At 47.2% G+C, this 19,245-nt stretch overlaps 1 protein-coding gene across 8 annotated transcripts in view; it reads left to right on the top strand.

Moving 5' to 3' along the window:
* Positions 1–19,245, top strand: part of DNAI7 (dynein axonemal intermediate chain 7) — a 62,961-nt gene that overhangs the window by 42,463 nt on the left and 1,253 nt on the right. For all 8 annotated transcript variants that reach the window (XM_090043652.1, XM_090043654.1, XM_090043650.1 and 5 more), the window contains 4 exons: positions 4,722–4,872; positions 7,209–7,423; positions 8,681–8,848; positions 9,340–9,453. In XM_090043652.1, the coding sequence (XP_089899778.1) occupies positions 4,722–4,872; positions 7,209–7,423; positions 8,681–8,848; positions 9,340–9,453 (648 nt within the window). The remainder of the gene's footprint in view (positions 1–4,721; positions 4,873–7,208; positions 7,424–8,680; positions 8,849–9,339; positions 9,454–19,245) is intronic.

Below are 19,245 nucleotides of genomic sequence, written 5' to 3'. Positions count from 1 at the left end.
GAGTGCACGAGGGGCTGGTGGTTAGCATGGGTGACACCCCCTCACCTGCCAGCCCTGCCTGTGTCCCTCACTCTGAACCTGAAGCCCCCCACCCCACCAGCCCTGCCAGTGCCTCATTCCTAGCTAACCTGCAGCCCCCCAGCCCAGCTGGTGCCCCTCATTCCTGCTGCAGTCCCCTGCCCTTCCAGCCCCCTCCCCCCCACAAACCCTGCTGGTGCACCTCGCTCCCTAACTGCAGCCCCCTGCCCCTTCAGCCCAGCTGGTGCCCCTCACTCCTGACCTGCAGCACTCTGTACTCCCAGAACGAGGCAGCAGGCTGACTGTCAGACAGAGCAATGGCAAGCAGAGGGTGGTCAAAGCAGGACAGAGACATGTTGCTGGGGACAAAAATAGGCTTGGAAGGAACAGGAGTACCAGAGAAGAGGGGCAAGCTTGGGGGGTAGAGGACAGGAGGGAGAACAAATATTGAAGGGATCTGGTTGTAGGCTGGGGGGATACGACTGCAGGCTATGATGATCTGTCAGTACAGCAATTAAAATATTGACATGCAACTAGACTAAGTGATAAGAAAAGTCATCTCATTGAGCCTGGGTTGTTTCTTTCTTCACCTCAACCCACACCATGCCCCTGCCATGTCGGGGTGGGGGTGTTAGGTCATGCTGGCTGCTGTGGTGATCACAGGGGCAGAGGGAGTTGAAGTAGGCTGATCACGGTTCCCCGCCCCCACACACACACTTTGAGGGAAGCTGTCCTGGGCACAGGGATACCCAAGAAACCTTAATCAACTTCAATAACCCCAGGCCACTCCCACCCACCCCCACAACCCACTTGTTCTCAGCGCTTTGAAAAAAATCCTGCTTTTTGACATGAGGATACAAAGAACAGGAGACACAGGATTCTTTCTGTTTTACATAAAAATTCCTGTAGTAATGTTTCCATTTAGGCTTCAGCCTGGGTACCTTGCATACATGATACCCAGATGTAAACACACAGGAGGTGAGGCAGCCAGACCCTTTGTGTACCCTTGTGCAGCCCTAAGCGTACCCCACACCCAGTGCCCAGTGCAACAAGCATACAGAAAAAGTCAGGGGCAGAACTACATTGGGACCTGGCTTAGGTAGGGGGGCAGCCCCTTCAGGAGGCCTGCAGTACACACCCCCAGTGCCAATCCAGAGTTGTGAGGGGGAGGCAACCAGGCTCACTCTTTCGGAGCTTTGCATGAAAAGATTTCCCTCCCCACCCAGCAGTGCCCCGTGCAACAAGCGATAAGCACCCAGAAAAAAGCAGGAGGCTTTGCAGGGGAGGCAGGCAGCACTGCTTATTGAACTCAAAACCGTCTCAAAAATGTCTCTCTCTCAAGCAAAACTGCCAACAATTCCCCACAAAAAGGCAACCCGGCACGCGACCCAAGAAAACAAACCAGACAAAATATCAAATCTTGTCCTAAAACGCCACCTGGCAGTAAAGTAGTACAGGCGACCCTCGCCATTCCCAGGGGATACATTCTCGTATCCCCTGTGAATGGCAAAATCTACAAATAAGGCAGTGTGTTCATGAATGTGGTGCCCCCCAGCGGCTGGCGGGGGGCACGATTCCAGTGGTGACAGTGGGAGCAAGCGCGGAGCTCCCAAGGAGCTCCTAGAAGTTTATAAAGTGTATTTAAAATGTAGGTTCGGCGTTTGCGAATATTTGAAACCACAAATGCCGAACCCACAAATAACAAGGGTTTCCTGTACGGAAAGCGCAGGAGGGTAAAATTGTTCTGACATTTTACTATTTATAACATAATAAGCCATTGTGTGGTAAATCACGTCCATGTTACTTTATTAGTCGTCATAAATTAAGTAAGGAAAATTAAACCAGAAACCTTTTTTTGTTGGTAAACACCAATTACATGGACAAGTGCCATGTGATATCTTCTATAAGACCAACTAAATAGTTGGAAAAATTGTTCTTTGCAAGCTTTTGTGTAAAAACTCCCTTCTTCAGGCACAGGGAGCATCTGGGGGTTTTTTTGTGTGCTCCTCTGGGTAGAATGGAAACTAGTATGCAAAATGCAGATCTGTGAACGTGCAAATAGGTAGCAACCAGGATCAGAGGCCCTGTGAAACAATAGGTGTGAGATAGGTGGGTAGGAATGGTAGAATATAGCTGTTAAAATGCAGACAAGTTACTTGGGGTTATCAGATGTCAGGCAGGTTATAATGTACCATAAATCTAATGTCTATATTTAGTCCATGCTTTTTTATTTCCAGTAGATTTACAAAAAGTTAAGCTCATAGGCTCATCTATGAAGGGTGTTTTGTAGGGTTGTACAAAACAGCATCATTCCGCTTTGACTTGCATTTCAATGGAACAGTGTTTCATTTCGAGTTTGGTTTCATTTTAAAAGCACTATATCGTTTCTTTTCATCAAAAGTGTTTTACTGTTTTGATGCTGTTTTGACGTTTTGCCCACCAGGTGCCAGGAAGATTGGTGCTGCCACTGGTCCCAGCCAGCAGCACCAGCCTCCTGTCATCTGGCAGGCAGATCAGGGGCCTGCACCCCTGGGAGCAGTCCAGCACAGCCCCCACAGCCCTTCCAGGGGTGTAGGTAAGCCTCCAATCCGCCTCCTGGATGACAGGAAGATGGTGCTGTCAGCTGGGGCCAGTGGCAGCACCAATCTTCCCAGCCCAGGCTGCACCCAGCTGGCAGCACCAGCCTCCTGTCATCTAGCAGGAAGATCAGGGCTGCCTGCACCCCTGGGAGGGCTACAGGGGCTGTGCCAGACTGCTCCTGGGAGTGTGGGCCCCTGATCTGCCTCCCAAATTGCAGGAGGCTAGTGCTGTTGCCTGGGGCCAGAATGGGGGCCGGTCCCCACACAAGCTGAGTTGCCCCAGGCCCTGCACCCTCCTCAGGCTGGCTCCAGTACAGGGTCTGGGACATATCAGCTCATGAAGAGACCTACCACTGCCCTGATCCCAGGGCAGGGGAGAGTCCCCACATGAGCTGATTTGCCCTGGGCCTACCTGCTGCCAGCCCCAGGTGGCACCATCAGCCTCCTGTCATCCAGGAGGCAAATCAGGGGCCCACACCCCTGGAAGCAGTCCAGCATAGCCCCCCCACCAGCTCTCCCCGGGGTGCAGGCAGGCCCCGATCTGCTATCACAGGGCAGCTGCAGCTGGGGTCTCCATGGAGACCAGCACCAGCCATGCAGGCAGAGGCTGCTGGGAAATGGAGTTTGGCTGCCAGCTGGATCCACCATTTTGGAGGCCCCTGGTCTGGATCCATTTGGTGTGCTTTGGGCCATAGGAAGTTTGCTTCTGGTGATGAGATTGGTGAGGTCTGGTGCTTGTTTAAAGGCTAGAATGGGTGGTTGTGGAAAGAGCTCTTTGAGAACTGGGTCTTCTTCTAGTATGAGTTGCAATGGTTTGAGGATTTTCCCTATAGGTTCCAGGGAAGGATAGTATACCATAAATAATGGTGTGGAATTCATCTGGATTTTCTTTTTGCACTGCAGCAGTTCATGTGGTATGTGGGTTGCGCTTTCAAAAGTACGGTCTCTCTCTCTGAAGGAGTGTCCTTGTTGGGTGAATGCCCTTTTGAGATTTGCAAGGTGACAATTGCGGGTATTCTTCTCAGTGCAAACTCAAGTATTGGAGAGCTTGGCTGTATACTACAGTTTTCTCAGTGTGTTTAGGGCGATTGCTGGTTCTGTGTAGATATGTATGTTGGTCCGTGGGTTTCTTGTACATGGTAGTTTGTATTTTACCATTCGGAATATTGATCATAGTGTCTAAAAAGAAGATGCTGATGCTGGAATATTCAAGAAAGAGTCTGATAGAGGGGTGATGATTATTGAATTCTGATGGAATCAAAGACTACAGGTTTTCAGTTCAAATGATGAAGATGTCATCAATAAATCTTAGGAATAGCATGGATTTGAGGGTGTAGTTCTTGTGGAATTCTTCTTCCAGGTGGGCCATGAGAAGGTTGGTGGCAATGAAAAACCATTTTGGTGCCCATAGCTTTTCCCATGGTCTGGAAGAAGTGTTGGTTGTTAAAACAGAAGGTGTTATGTGTGAGGATGAAGTATATAGGTTCAATAATATCTTGAAGTCTGTACTCTGAATTGTAATCTTGCTCTTGTAGATATATATGTAAGGCAGGCTTGGATGCCATCCACACTATTAGTTATGACATACTACAAAGAAAAACAGCAGATGCTCCCTATTCCTGAAGAAGGGTGTTTGTTTCCAAAAGCCTGCAAAAAACAATTTTTCCAACTCTTTAGTTGGTCTAATAAAAGATATTACATTGGCTCAAAGAAACTTGTAGGCCTATGTCCTTAGACCAACACAGCTACAACCAACACCCAGATGTATTTAAGCGATTTGTTCTCTTACAATTTTCTACATTGTAGCGCCAGAGGGACTTGTGTGTCAAAACTTTACACTGGTTTCCATATCAGGATAAGCTTCACCCTAGTATGTGCTTAACCTCCCATGACTCCCCTAAACAAAAAGTACTCCAGTTTGACATCCTTAAATGGCAGATGCAGTAGAAGCAGCATAATATTTACAACATTTCCTAATGCTTGGGCTTATAAAGTAGAATATAACATTTTTAGATGCTTAGGTTTTATTTTAGCAACTTTGCAGCAAACCCATGCGGATAAAAAGAGATCATTGCAGTTTCTCATTTAATTCTTTTTTCTTTTTTTTCCACCTCACACCCAAAGTTACTTGACATGGGACTGGAAACATATCCATATCCTCCAGAATCAGAAGAAAGCAAGGATGTCACTTATCCACAGATTGGAATAACTGTTCAGCTTCTTGACACTGTGATATATTTTGAGGAGCCTACTGTTGCTAGATGGGATACTGCAGGTACAGTTAAGTCTCCAGCTACTTATTATGCACATATTCTGAAATTAAAACCTCTTAAAGATCAAGCTAAAAAGTTCAGATTGGTCTTTGAAGTTTTGCAAAGTTCAGAAACGTTCGCAAAAGTTCCACTATAGAGAAGAACAGATCTGATTTTGAGTTTAGTTTGGAATCTTTACTGACTGTTATGCTTCACTTTCTGAAAGCTATCTTAATATTACATTTGTACTTCATTTTTAATATACTCAATTCAAGGCTTTCACTTCACCCAGTTTGAGCAATTGCTCTCACTTTGTAAATTATTTGGAAAGAAAGGAAGTGTTATGTAATATTTCAGCCCTCAGTCAAACTGCAAAAGCATTTACCAAATGATCTTAAAGTAATTTCTACAACTAAGGGCCTTAGTTGTGGTGCTCCCAGCCACAGGGATGACTCATGCACCCCCAGGTGAGGAATCACAGCTGCCACAATCTCCCAGTCTGGGAGTTTCATAAACCCTGGGAAAGTTACACACCCCCAGCTACCAAGACCCAGGCAGGTCCCAGTGCCCAGAGTTCTCATCTAAAGGACTCTGTGTCCCTGTGCTGCCAGAACCCAGAGTTGGTAGCTGCTGGGGCTGAGTCCCCCAACTTGTGGGACTTCTAGTCCTAGCTGGACCTGGTGCACCCATGTGGCTGGGAGCCCTGTCAGCTGAAGAGACTCCCAACCACAGGGGAGACTCTGCTACATGTGCAAATTAAAGCTCAAAAGCAACCTGCTATAAAGTGAGTACACATTTTTGGGATCTAACTTTATAGGTAGTTGGACCTTTTCATGGTGTGATAGGTAATTTGCACATGTAACTGGTCTCAAGGTAATTGTGGTATTAATCAGTTAACTGTGCAATACCTGTAATGTGCAGAGGGGGCCTAATGTGCTTAATCTCAGCTTTACTGATTTGAGTTTTCATCCTGTAGCTTCCATTTTGTTATAAATATTAGAGCTGGGTGGCAAACTGTATTCCATCTTGTGGAAATGTTTAGTATTTTGGAATTCAGTTTTGGTCTGATACAGAACAAAATGTAAAGCATGAAAGGGATGGAAGGAACCCTGGATCCTAAGTAGTCCACCTGACAGGATGTACAGAATTACAGAACATGGATGAAGCAAAAAGTCTAGTGCTAGAACTGCAGACTCCATAGGTCATTGTTTTGAAATATGCCTGGCAGGCAAGGTTCTATCGTAAACTTCAAGGGAATTTGTTGAACAGAAGAGAAATGAAAAATCAGTTTCCAAGGAGCAATTTGATTCAGACAAATCAGCAAATTACAGAGAAAATATTTTGCTAGGGTTTTTGTTAATAGCTATGCCTACATACACAGAATGTACTGACTAATCAAGTTACAGTATTTTTAATTTAATAAAATTTCACTAACAGTTCTGTAGTACTTCTACCCCATTAATTTAATGATTAAAAGTAAATTGCACAACATCAATGGTTAATGATAAAAATTAAAATGAGTAAATAATTATAAATAGAATTCTTTTAACCCCATTTTTCTCTCAAATCTTACATATAAGGCTGTGTCCAGATGAGCACAGCCGCGCAGCATGTGGTGCTGCAGACCCATCTGCAGCACCACACACTGTAGATGTGTGGTGTAACCTGCCATGTGCCAGAGGGCACGTGGCACAGGCATTCCCTGGGAACAAGTAGCAGCAGCACAAGGTGTGCTGCTGCTTCTTGTCCTCAAGGAAAGAAATCTCCAGGCTCATGTGCACACAGCCTAAGAGGCCAAACATTACTCTGTTACCAATAGAAATGCAAAGTCTACTAGAGTTCAGTAGAATTACTTGGGGAATTACTCGTATATGCACCAGGGTTTATTGCTGTGCATTAATTGCATGTGTAAACACGTCCAGTGAAAGGAAAAAAAATGAAGTCCTTGTTTTTTTCACAACTGAAGGTTAGGTTAAAGCACTGCACTGTGCCAAAGTTGACTTGAGTTCTATTCTAGGCTATGCCATTGACCTGGGCAATGTGCTTCAGTTTCCCCAGTTGTAACATCAGAGATCCATTAGTAAGTGGAAATGAACTATATACGAGGGCTTGAAATGAGGATTAAAAATGAACTCCCAGCAATTTACAAATGGTAACAGCCTGCTTGATATTATTGGTTTAGATGAAGGAGAAATTGGTGGTGCCAGTTTGCCCATATACAGTTCAGTCTAACTCTCACTTAAGTCAATCAAGTGACTTCCTGCCTCCATTACATGCCTAAAATTCCTCCAGAACTCCAAGTTGTTTTCTAAGACCACAATTAGAAGCTCCAATACTACTGTTTCTTCTCCTTTACAAGGCAAACAGTGGAGAACTGATGGCATCAGCAACATAAATTACAAGATGGAAGAGAAACAAGTCTCCTTTGAGATGGATAGTTTTTATACGGTTGCCCTGCTTCAGGACCTTCACCTCAACATGCCCTACCAGTCCTGGGAACTGCGACCTACTGACATAGATGAGTTGTTCCTTACTGTCGTTACTGCCTTTGCAGAGGTTCAAATACAAATTAAGGTACAAGCGTCTCAATTTAAGTAAATCAAATAAAGATTTGTACGGTTAAAGATTTTGGAATTTGGGGTGTTCATATGTATTTTGAAAATGGCAGATCTCATGGGCTCTCCAATCTGATATTTTAAATGCAACTTGCAGTAAATCAGCAGCAAGTATTTTAAGGTACATCCACCTTTTAATTGTCCTTGAAGTCTAAAAAGTAATTTAGAACTGAATTGAAAGCTCATATGAGAACATGAGCCCATATGTTTGCTTCCCTTATTTGTCCTGTATATCATTGTTTGACAGTGCTGGACATGTGTTTGCACTTGCATACATCAGAAACATTCAAAGTGAATATATATTAGAGCTGTGCAAAGCTTTGGTCCTGATTTGATTTGGCAGAGATTTGGCCTGATTAGGTGGCCAAATCTCCAAATTGGAAATGAATCAGAGGACCCTTTAATCTCTCCAAATCAAATCAGAACCCTCCAAATCAATATGGAGAGATTTGGAAAGATTCAGAGATTCAGACATAGACACAAAATGTTTTTTCTACATACCTCTAGGTAGCAGGTGGCTCATGAGTGCTGCAATGCTGGGGCATGTGGAGTGTCCCACAGAAGCATTGCGGGGGCATGTCTCCAACACGCTCAGCAGCAGACCCAGAAGTGGACCAGAAGCACTTCCAATCTACTTCTGGGTCTACTGGGGAGCACACGGGGGGGGCTCTCTGCACCTCCCCAGCTCAGTGACAGGTGCTTCCTGGATCAGGCGAGGGCACCTGGGGTCCCCCCATGGCTGATCGCTGAGCCAGAGGTTTATGGGGGGCCCCCGTGTGCTCCCCAGTGGACCTGGAAGTGGACCGGAACTACGTCCAGTGCATTTCCAGGTTCACCGCCAAGCATGTGGAGGGCCCCCACCCCTCCCTCTCCTGTGGGACACTCCATACACCCCAGCATTGCAGCTTTCACAAGTTGCGCTGGTACTGCAACCTCAAGGTATGTAGGAAAAAAACATTTAAAGCTGAATCCGAATCAGCATTGAATCGTCAGATTCGGATTCGGCCGAATGAAATCAGAGATAGGGATCCGAATCAATTAATCAAATTACTGTTCCTGATTCGGGCCAGATCCTAATCGAATAGGGCCCGCTTCGCACACCCCTAATATATATGCGGCCTTGTATGGTGAGGGAACAGAAGTAGTCATCAAAGGTCTGAGCTATGTAATAATTTCCATCAGAAATAAAAGCTTTTTTCCTTGCATTTTACAACAGGGTAATCAATGTATGTTATCTTCAATAATTGTGGAAAAGGGTGAGGTACTTTCCTACTTGACAGGAAGGTGGACAACTCCAGTTGGTCTAACAATTGCGTTGAAAAAGGCTGGTGTGAACATCTTCCCAGCAGAGTACTCTCACAAGTACGTCTATGTAAACAAAAAGGTAAGGCATGTTACACTTTATAATAACATTTTCTTGCAGTGAGCTAGATACATCATCCAGTAGCCCCCACTCACTGACTTTCAGAGCAACTGAGGAGAAGACAGAATTCCCAGAATTAACTTTGAGCATGTTTGTGTTTACAGCAGTGATTCTCAGCTAGGGTACCACACTGCCCTGGAGTGCTGCAAGGTCCTTTTAAGGGTTCTATGCAATGTTAGCACTATTAGGTGTGCAAACCCTACACGATTCACAAGATAAATTCAGATTTCAAATAGGAATCCAGAACGTCAAATACATTCTGAGCTGCTGTGGTCTTTCTGCATTCTTTGCAACAGAAGAATTGCTCAAAAGTTTTTCCGTAGTCAGAGAAGAAGAAAGCCAAAGTCTGGCATTCTTCAAGGGGTGCCGTAAATCTAACAAGGTTGGGGAGCCACTATTTGAGTGTTGCAATTTTGAACAAACCATTTCTGATCTGTACTTTTGCTTTACAGACTCCGTTAGCTGAAATCAGAGCTTATCAACAGATGGCACTGTCCGCATCTGCTTTTGCTTTCAGTTGGAGCAAATGGAATTTGGAGTCTGGTGAAGATCAAGTAGTTTTCAAGGTTTATTTAAACATCTTAAAAGTTTCCTAGTGTCTAAAACAACAATGCATACTAAATGAAGGAACAGACAGAACAGTCATTAGCAGTTAGAATTAGGCTGCAATTCTAGAGTTGTGACAGCATTAGAGTTTAACTTTAGCAGCTCACTGTAGCATACCAAAATCTGAATTTTCCACTACAGTTTTGGTAACAGTCTATACCTTTGTGAAGGGACAAGGATGTGTGTGTGTGTGTGTGTGTGTGTGTGTGTGTGTGTGTGTGTGTGTGTGTGTGTGTGTGTGTGTGTGTGTGTGTATACATACACACACACACACACACACACACACACACACACACACACACGTTATATTCTACAGTGGTATATTCTACAGTGTATTCTGCAACTGGGGTAGTCAGTCCCTCTGACTGAGGCTCTTGCTATATAGTGAAAATGCCTGAGCGTGAGTGCTTGTATGCAACTAAGTCTGTCAACTAGTGCTTAGAGCCCTCAGCAGGGAAGAGCAAATACTGAATTTCTAGTCCTGCTCTGCTGCATACTTGAACTATGTTAGATCAATAATTGAACTAAATTTTGTCTGAAGTCACATAGGGACTTTCACCAGATGTCTTAATCCAGCCTGTTTAAAAGGCTAGTATCAACAGTTAGGTCAAGAATATGTTTCTACTTCCTCCTACATATACATATATCCTTGTCCCTTCACAAAAGTATAGACACTTACCAAAACTGCATCCATAAACTTCTGTGCCTTTTACAACCTAGCTTGTACAACTGACCTTAACTTATGGGAGTCTTAAGACATGGCTGGATGCAATAGGGTGAAGTTTCATTCAAAGTCTAATGAAAGGACTACCAGCTGGCTGCTCAGGTTGGGGGTTTTTTTGGGGTTTTTTTTAAATCAGGAAAGCCCCATTTCTGTCCCCCCACAGCCTGACTCCTTTAAGACTTTAGTGCTCAGGCCCTTTTGGCATGATTCCTTCTGGGATTCAGTTAATTGCAATTAAACCATCCAGGTCATCAGTTTACATCAGACAGTACTAGGGTTCTGGAAATCAGCATTTCATAGGTACTTAACATGGTACATTTAGTGATTACATTACTGTCCACACATACCATATGCTGAATTCCTATTGCTCTTTTAAACAACAAAACTAGTTAAGAACACAATCCCTGTCAAATTTCTAGCTTAAAAAGGGCAGGTCCGTATTAAAAAGCCTTAACCTCTCCGATGTGACAGTGGGAACTGTAACAGAGCCAGATAGTATAGGTGTGTGAAGCTTTGGTTGCAGATTTGATTTGGAGAAGATTTGGCCCAATTCAGAGACCAAAACACCAAATCCAAATCGAATTGGGAGACAAAAAAACCCCCTCTGAATCTATTCGGAGCCTCCAACTTGATTTGGAAAAGGTTTGGAAAGATTCGGAAATTCAGAAGGCAGTCTTTCAGGGGAACAGAAACTGAGAAGTGGGAGCAGGAACGGGAGCAGGAGTGGGGGGAAGACTGACATCTGTAGCTGGCCAGTGGCTGATATCTTTCCCTGAGTCCCCTTCCAATCACAGTGCTCTGGAGGAGGGATGTAGAAAGAGCATATAAGCCTCTGTCTGCAGCCTTTCTGTTCCTTTTGTGAGCTGTTTCTGCCTAAGCAACAGTGTCTAAAACATACTACTAAACTGGCTTGGCTTCCTAGTCAGTCTCCTGCTAATCTATCTTCTTGGAAATGATTGGATACAGCTTACTAACTACCCTTGCCTAGAATCCCTCTACTTATCTCTATCCAATCCATTTCTTTCAACTTACTCTAACCCAAAAAAACCTCTTATTTGTTCTTGTTATTCCCCTCCCCCCCAACACACACACACACACACACACACTTTAAAATAAAGCTGTGGTTTCCCGGGTAGTGCTGTGTTTTCCACCGCAGCATCAAGGGGAACAAGATGCTATGGGGAACACAGGCAGAGCTGAGCAACCTGCAGCACAAAATCATACAGGATGTGGAGACTTGGTGGAATGCCACATACCTGATGCTGGAAAGCTTGGTGGAGCAACAGAAGGCCATCCATGAGATGGCCTTGCTTGGAGAGATTGAGATCAGCGGCCACCTTAACAAAGCTGAGTGGGATACCATCTCCCAGATCTTAGTGGTCCTCAAACCATTCCTGGAGGCCACCAAGACCCTCAGTGCTGGCAATGCCCTCCTTAGCCAGGTGATCCCCATAGCCAAGGAGCTTGAGAACCAAATGGAAAAGTTCCAGGGGATCCATGTTCCTGGCTGGGGCAAGCAGCTTTCACCAGAGGTGCAGGTACTGAATGAAGCAGCTGAAGGAGGGCATCAAAAAATGGTTGGATCTGATGCAGGCCAGTATGGTCCACATGCTGGCAGGCATGTGCGACCCGAGGGTGAAGGGGAGCATGTGCACTAGCAGCACCAAACCCTCACTGGATGGAGGTGCTGGTGAAGTAATGGAGCCAGAGGGGTGGAGGCAAGGGGGTGTGGAAGAGGGGGATCCACTTTCCCATGCCAGCACTCCCTGCACCAGCCAGTCTCCTCCATGCCTGCTACCTCCAGTGTGGGTCAAGGGCATGGCTTCAATGTTGGGGTCCAGACACACCAGACCCCAGCCTTGGGTAGGTAGCACCGAGGCTTTAGTGGCTACCTAGGTCACCAAGGACGCGGAGCCACTGAACTGCGACCCTTTGGCCTATTGGGCAGCTTGCAGCCAGATGTGGCAGGATCTGGCCACAGTTGCCTGGGAACACCTGTCCTGTCTACTGACCAATGTTCTGAGCAAGAGGGTGTTCAACATTGCTGGGGATGTTGGTGACACCCCACTGCACCTCCTTAGATCTTGGCTTGATGGAGCAGCTGGTATTCCTCAAAGTGAACCTCCTGCTGCTAGGGTTCCCCAAGCTCCACCTGCAGATAGAGTGAGTGCCACCCTCCTTGGTCCATTCACACCGATTTCCATTTTGTTTTTTTTTTAAACATTTAAAGCCCCACTCTCCGAGCTGTAGCAGCACTCACTGCATCACCAGCCAGCAGAGGAAGAGCATCTCCCTGCTGAGCTCCCATGCCAGGGAGAACATGGAGGTATAAGGGCTGGGGCATCATCCTGGTCATGACCTAAAACTGCATCCTGAAAGGGCAGGGAGGCCTGGGTGGGACTGCCAGGACCACAACCCTCCCTGGTGAAAGGCAGGTAGGAATAGGAGGCACCTGATAACCTCCAACCATTGCAATCCTGGCTGGGGAAAGCCCAGACCTGTAAGATCTATGAGGCCTGAGGCTTACTGGTTGCAGTGGAGTTGTGAGGGTGAGAACAGGGGCTGCCATTTCTGCAGTTTTCACCCCGCTGCACCTTAACACACAGAGTCATAAATGTCATGAGTTTTGCTTGTCAGCATCTTGAGGTGCAGTGTCGCAGAAACCCCTGCACCTATGTCCTTGAAACTTAGCAGGCCTCATGCCCTTAGAAGCCCTGCTGTTTTCATCCAAATCTACTAAAAAATTACAAAGTTATAAGTATTTCAGCATTATATTCTATGGCTGAATCTAAATTGGCTTTGGAAGATTCGGCCAAATCGATTCAGGACAGTGATCCGAATCAAATCACTGTCCTCCGAATTGAATACTTTCCTATTTGCACAGCCCTACCAGATAGCACATTTGTCCTCATAACCACTGTGATCTAGAGCATTTTGCCCCCAAAGAATGGTGTTAGCCAAGACTACTACATAGGGCTGTGTGAAATGGCACCGTTCCGTTTCAACCCATGTTTCAATGGAACAGTGTTTCGTTTCAAATGTCATTTAGATTCCAAACTGCTGTTCCATTTTGTCAAAAGGGTTTCGCTGTTTCAACATTTTGCCCATAGGCTACAACGGGGAAGATCAAATGAGCTATAACTTTGTTATTGCTGGCCTGATTTGGATGAAACTTACAGGAATGGTAGCTCCTTCTGAGGGCATGAAGCCTGCCAAGTTTCAAGGAGATGGGTGCAGGGATTTCAGGGAAACTGCACCTCAAGCTACAGATGAGCAAAACTCATGACATGGGTGGCACTAAACGTTAAGGTGCAGCAGGGTGAAAGCTGCAGGCTTGCTAGCCCCTGCTGAGGCCATGAAGCCTGCCAGCTTTCAAGAAGATAGGTGCAGGGAGAGTCTGGGTTTGGGGCCCATCACCTCTAGCTGCTGACAGGCAAAACTCTTGACATGGGTGGGTGACACTGTGTGCACATTAAAGTGCACCCTCACTCAACTGACACCAAGTCAGAAAGCTTGGCAGTTCAAACAATACTACCTTTTATGTAGTTTTTCCATCCTCCTCCCCCACCAGTACTGGGATTGGAAGGGACCTCAGGAAAGGATGACAGTCACTAGCCAGTAGGACTGTGCGAGTCTTTGGATCCTGAGCTGCTTCGGCATCTGAAGCAGCAGTTTCAGATCGAAGCAGGGTCCCAGCAACGGTATCCGGAGTGGGTCAGAGGCATCCAAAGCTCTTTGGATCCACTTCGGATGCTTCGGACCCACTTCAGCCATTTTGAGGCAATTAGAAGAGGGAAGGGGGTGGGGGAGGGATGGAGAATGGGGGAGCGGTGAAGGAAAGACTGATCTCTGTAGGCAGCCAGTGAGAAGGATAACAGCAGTGTCTGTGGGGTGGGACTAAAAAAAAAAAAAAAAAAAAAAAAAAAAAAAAAAAGCATAAAAGCCTCTGTCTGCCTTTTGCAGCTTGTTCCCTGTCAGCAACTGTGAGAGAGAGGAATGCTGTGACTGAGACCTGCCTACTCCTTTTTTGTTGTTTTAAAGGAGTGGTTAGGATTTAGCTTAGCTTAGCTATTCTATTCAATTATTAGTAGTATTACAATTCAATTTATTTGAATTTTTTTTTTTGGAAACTTTGCAAAAACAAAGTTGTGTTTTCCCAGCCAGCGTTATCTATCACTGTGCAGGGAGGCACAGATTGCTTGCTTGCACGCACACAGAGACCCAGAATATAGGGGAAAAAAAAATAATAATAATAATCACAGTGGAAGAAGACAGGTAGTTACAGAAGAACAAGACACAGCTAATATATGGATACACACAAAGAGACACAAATAATTTTATTCAGAGCAGAACAAGACGCAGATATACAAAATGATTCACACACAGAGAGACCTTTTGCAGCACAGGAAAGATCAATATGAAGTGTACTGGAAAGGCAGGTGCCAGGTCTTCTAGCAGGGGAGGGAGAGGGGGTATGGGGAGAGCTAGAGCTGCAAGCCACCCCATCCCAAACACAGACACATCCTATTCCTGAGCAGCCATGGCATCAGTGCTGCCAGCGGAAGCCAGGAGGTGGGAGCAGTGTCTGCATCTAACATCCCTGCACCCGCATCACCTACACTCAGTCCAGAAGTGGGTACCAGCAGTGGAATCACTGCCTCTTCCACCCCAATTTCAGCTCTCAGTGTGAGCCTCCTACTGAGAGAGGAGGAGCTGGAGCTGGAACCAGGGATGCTGAGCATGCTGGCTCAAGCACTTCTGGGGACTGAGGAGGAATCAGAGTTTGTGCTCCACATCCCTCAAGTTTCCCCTAGACCCGGGTCTCCTCCGGAAAGCATCACCTTGGAGGAGACTGAGGTTGTGAAGGCAAGTGGCTCGGCTGAGGCAGCTCCTCCTGCTGTTCAGCCTCAGCCTGCTGAGAAGGGGGGAAAAAAAAACAGGATACTCACCCTCAACCCAGAAGCAGGGGAGTAGCGTAGTGTGGGATCATTTTGAGGTGGCAGATGATCCCAGGTTTGCCATTTGCCAGCACTGCCAAAGGCACATGACCCATGGCAAGGATGCAAGATGCTTCACCACGGCTATGCTGCTGCATCTGAGGCGGCAAGGGAGATCATGGGGGCCATGAACCGCATGGTGCAGAGGTGGCTTATTGGCTAAGCCAAGCTCACCCATGGGTTCATGCTTACTGACAACAGGGCCAATATTGTGAAGGCTGTCCATGAGGTGTGGCGCACAAGCTGCACTGAATAGCAAGGGGTGCCTTGGAGGGGGACAGAGCTGGCAGTGACAGTGCCGCCACCAGTACTGCTACAAGCCAGCTGATTTCAAAATGCAGGATGATGGCAGGCTACTTCCACCACAGCAATCAAGGGGAACAAGATGCTGTGGGGGAAACAGGCAGAGCTAAGTATCCTGCAGCACAGAATCACAGGATGCGGAGACTTGGTGGAACTCCACATACCTGATGCTCAAGAGGCTGGTGGAGCAACAGAAGGCCATCCATGAGATGGCCTTGCTTGGGGAGATTGGGATCAGCGCCCCTCTGAACAGAGCTGAGTGGGGTACCATTTCCTAGGTGGTGGTCCTCAAGCCCTTCCTTGGCACCACCAGGACCTTTAGCACTGGTGGTGCCCTCCTCAGCCAGGTGATCTTCCTAGTGAGGGAACTGGAGAACCAAATGGAGAAGTTCCAGGGGAATCAATGTTCCTGACTGGAGCAGGCCACTGTCACCAGATGTGCAGGCACTGGTGAGGCAGCTGAAGGAGGGCATCAGGAGATGGCTGGATCCCTTGTGGTCCAGTACGGTCCACCTGATGGTAGGCACGCGCAACCTAAGGGTGAAGGGGAACATGTGCACTGGCAGCCCCAAAACCCTCGATCACTGGATGCAGATGCTGGTGAACAAAGTCAGGGAGGCTGAAGTGCAGAGGCAAGGGGATGTGGAAGAGGGGGATCCACTTTCCTATGCCAGCACTCCGAGCACCAGCACCAGCCAGTCTCCTCCACGCCAGCCACTGCCAACATGGGCCATGGGCATGGCTTCAATGCCGGGGCCCAAAACACACCAGCCCCCAGCCTCGGGCAGGTAGTGCTGAGGCTTTGCTTGCTACTGATCTGGCTGAAGATGTGGAGCCACTGGACTGCAACCCCTTGGCCTACTGGACAAGCCACAGCCAGAGGTGGCAGGATCTGGCCACAGTTGCCCAGCAATATTTGTCCTGTCCACTAACCGGCATTCCAAGCAAGAAGGTGTTCAGCATTGCTGGGGATATTATCACACCTCACCGCACCTGCTTGGATCCTACTTTGGTGGAACAGCTGGTGTTCCTAAAGGTGAACCTCCTACCTGCAGACAGACTGAGTGCCACCCTCCTCACTCCATCTGCACCAGTTTCCTTTTCTGAGGTTTTGAAAAGCTGAGTAATGCCCCACTCTCAGCTGGAGGGGGCACTAACTGCATCAGCAGCCACGAGGGGAAGAACATGTCCCTGCTGAGCTCATTCCCTTGCCAGGATGAACTTGGAGGTATGGGATTGGGGCTATGGGGAAGGAGGCGGCCCCAAGTCCTGGGCGTGACCACTAAAACTGCACCCTGCCAGGGTGGGGAGGCCTGGTGGGACTGCTGGCAGCACAGCAGCCCCGTAAATGCCAGAACCAATGATCCCCTGGCAAAAGGCAGGTAGGAGGCACCATAACCACCAGCTAATGCACACACATACACACAAAGCCCTGGCTGGGGAGACACCCAGACCGGTCATGTCTTTGGCCTGCCACTCGCTGGTTGCAGTGCAGTTGTGAGGCTGCTGGTGAGCTCAGCTTAGCTGCCCAGGATACCAGCTTTAGGGTTGAAAACCCTTTCATCAGGCTGAGGAAGTACCAGCAGTTGGTCCTGGATGGAAGGAATAGTAAAGCAGTCAGAGACTGGCCTGGCCCGTAATGCAGGCAAGAAAGCCAGTCAGTGAAAATGGAAATGGAGGCCTCACAGGGAAGGACAGGGTAGGAAAGGGGGATGTAGCAGTGCAGGTAAAAAAAAAAAAGTGCAGAGGTGTCTGGGGTGTCAGATGTCTGGCTGGTCACAGTGTGGCAGAATCCACTGTGTATATTGAGTCTATGAGTTTTTGTACCTACTGCCTAGGAGGCTGATGAAGTGATGTTCATAGGCCCCGCTCTGAGAAGTGGTTTGCATTGTAACTTTGCCTCCAGTCTCTCAGGCCTGATCCTGAGAGGGAATGAGTGTTTATTTGGTGAAGAATGTGTCCCCACTGGTAGATGGGTTTTGTTGTCTTTGATAGATTCTGGTGTGCAGTTTGTGGGGGTACTTGAGATAGTTGGCAAGTTTTGCATTTTGAGCTGCAGGAAGTTGGCTTCAGTTCTGGTGATGAGATTAGGTGCTTGTTTGAATGTACACCCCAGGTACCTCTGCACTTTTACCCGAGTTGCTACATCACCTTTTCCCCCCCACTATCGTCTACTCCAGCCATCCCTTACCCCCTGACACTTCCATTTCCATTTTCACTGACTGGCTTTCTTGCCTGCATTGCAGGCCAGGCCAGCCTCTGGCTTCTTTACTATTCTTTCCATCCAAGACCAACTGCAGGTACTTCCTCAGCCTGACAAAGGGGTTTTCAACCCTAAAGCTTTCAAAGATACATTTTTATTTTATTTAATTTTTTAAGTACTCCTTTTTTTCCCCCATAATACATATATAGACATAAAAACACAAGATAAGCCATCACACACCATGGATAACATCATTATGTCCAACCCAACCCAACCCCTTTACTTCTTGCTCTCAATTCTTTTATAAAATGACAGGCTCTGTGACAGTTCCGCTTGGGTACCTTTGATGCTGCTGCTGCTACTGGTGTTGAGCCAGCTAAGTTATTTTCCCCGTTGTCACATAAAGCATAGTACCGGGCATGAGGCTGTAGGGAAGGAGGCAGATGCAGTGGGGCACACTGCCATGATGTGCAGAGGCCCCAGCACCACAGAGGGTGCTGGAGGCTCTGCACACACAATGTCACCCACCCACATGACAAGTTTTGCCTGTCAGCAGCTTGGAGTGCAGTTCCCCCCAAACCCCATGCACCCGTCTTTTTGAAACTCAGCAGGTTTTGTGGCCTCAGTAAAAGCTACCACCCCTGCAGTTTTTACCTCCACCCCCACAACGTTGCAAACACAGACGTGACAGGAGTTTTGCTTACAAGAATTTGGGGTACCAGTTCCCCCCAAACCCCTGCACTGATCTTGAAACTTGGCAGGCTTCATTCTCTCAGCAGAAGCTACTATCCCTGGAGGTTTCATCTAAATCATACAAAAAACCCCAAAATTATAGATCCTTTCATTGATTCCCCATTATACTATGGCTGGAATACCAAGGTGGCTCCAAAGCTTCAGAGCTGCCTCGGCCAGATTGAGGCAGAAACCCAGTCCGGAGCTCCGGATCGGATCACTGCCAACTCACACAGGCCGACTGGATAGCTACATAGTCAATAATGAAAGCATTCTTTCCCCCTCACTCTCCTTTAGTTTGTTTCCCTGCAAGTAAGTCCAGTGAGAGCTTCAAAACTTGAAACGTTTTGACAATTTCAAAACAGTTTGACTTGCCTCATTTCATTTCAAGGCCGTTTCCAAGCTCTCTGTTTCATTTCGATTTTGCTGTTTTGTCCTAGAAATGAATCAAAACAGTGCTGGAAAAAACTAACGGTGAAATTTCGCACAGCCCTAATACTCATGTGCTGCAATACCCGGGGGGGGGGGGCACATCCCCACGAGCAGAAACATGCATTTCCCCAGGGACAAAACAGCAGTGGCACAATGTGCTGCTGCTTTTGCTTGACCCAAGGAAACAGTTGTGGAAACATGCTGACACTTGACATAGTGTCCTAGGTCAGGTAGGGGAGCTGGGGCCAGCACTTGGGCTGGCCCCTGCAGGCTTACCTGGGGTCCTGAGGGTCTCAGGTGGCTGCAGTGGCAGCAATCTAACAGCACAGAACCTGGCCAGCAGCCAGAGCATGGCTCCAGC

The sequence above is a fragment of the Crocodylus siamensis genome, chromosome 4 (assembly GCF_052110815.1).
Source record: "Crocodylus siamensis isolate JL-2025a chromosome 4, ASM5211081v1, whole genome shotgun sequence".
Taxonomy (NCBI): Eukaryota; Metazoa; Chordata; order Crocodylia; family Crocodylidae; genus Crocodylus; species Crocodylus siamensis.
Note: the sequence above shows the minus strand (reverse complement) of the source record. Positions and strands in the feature narration are given on the sequence as shown.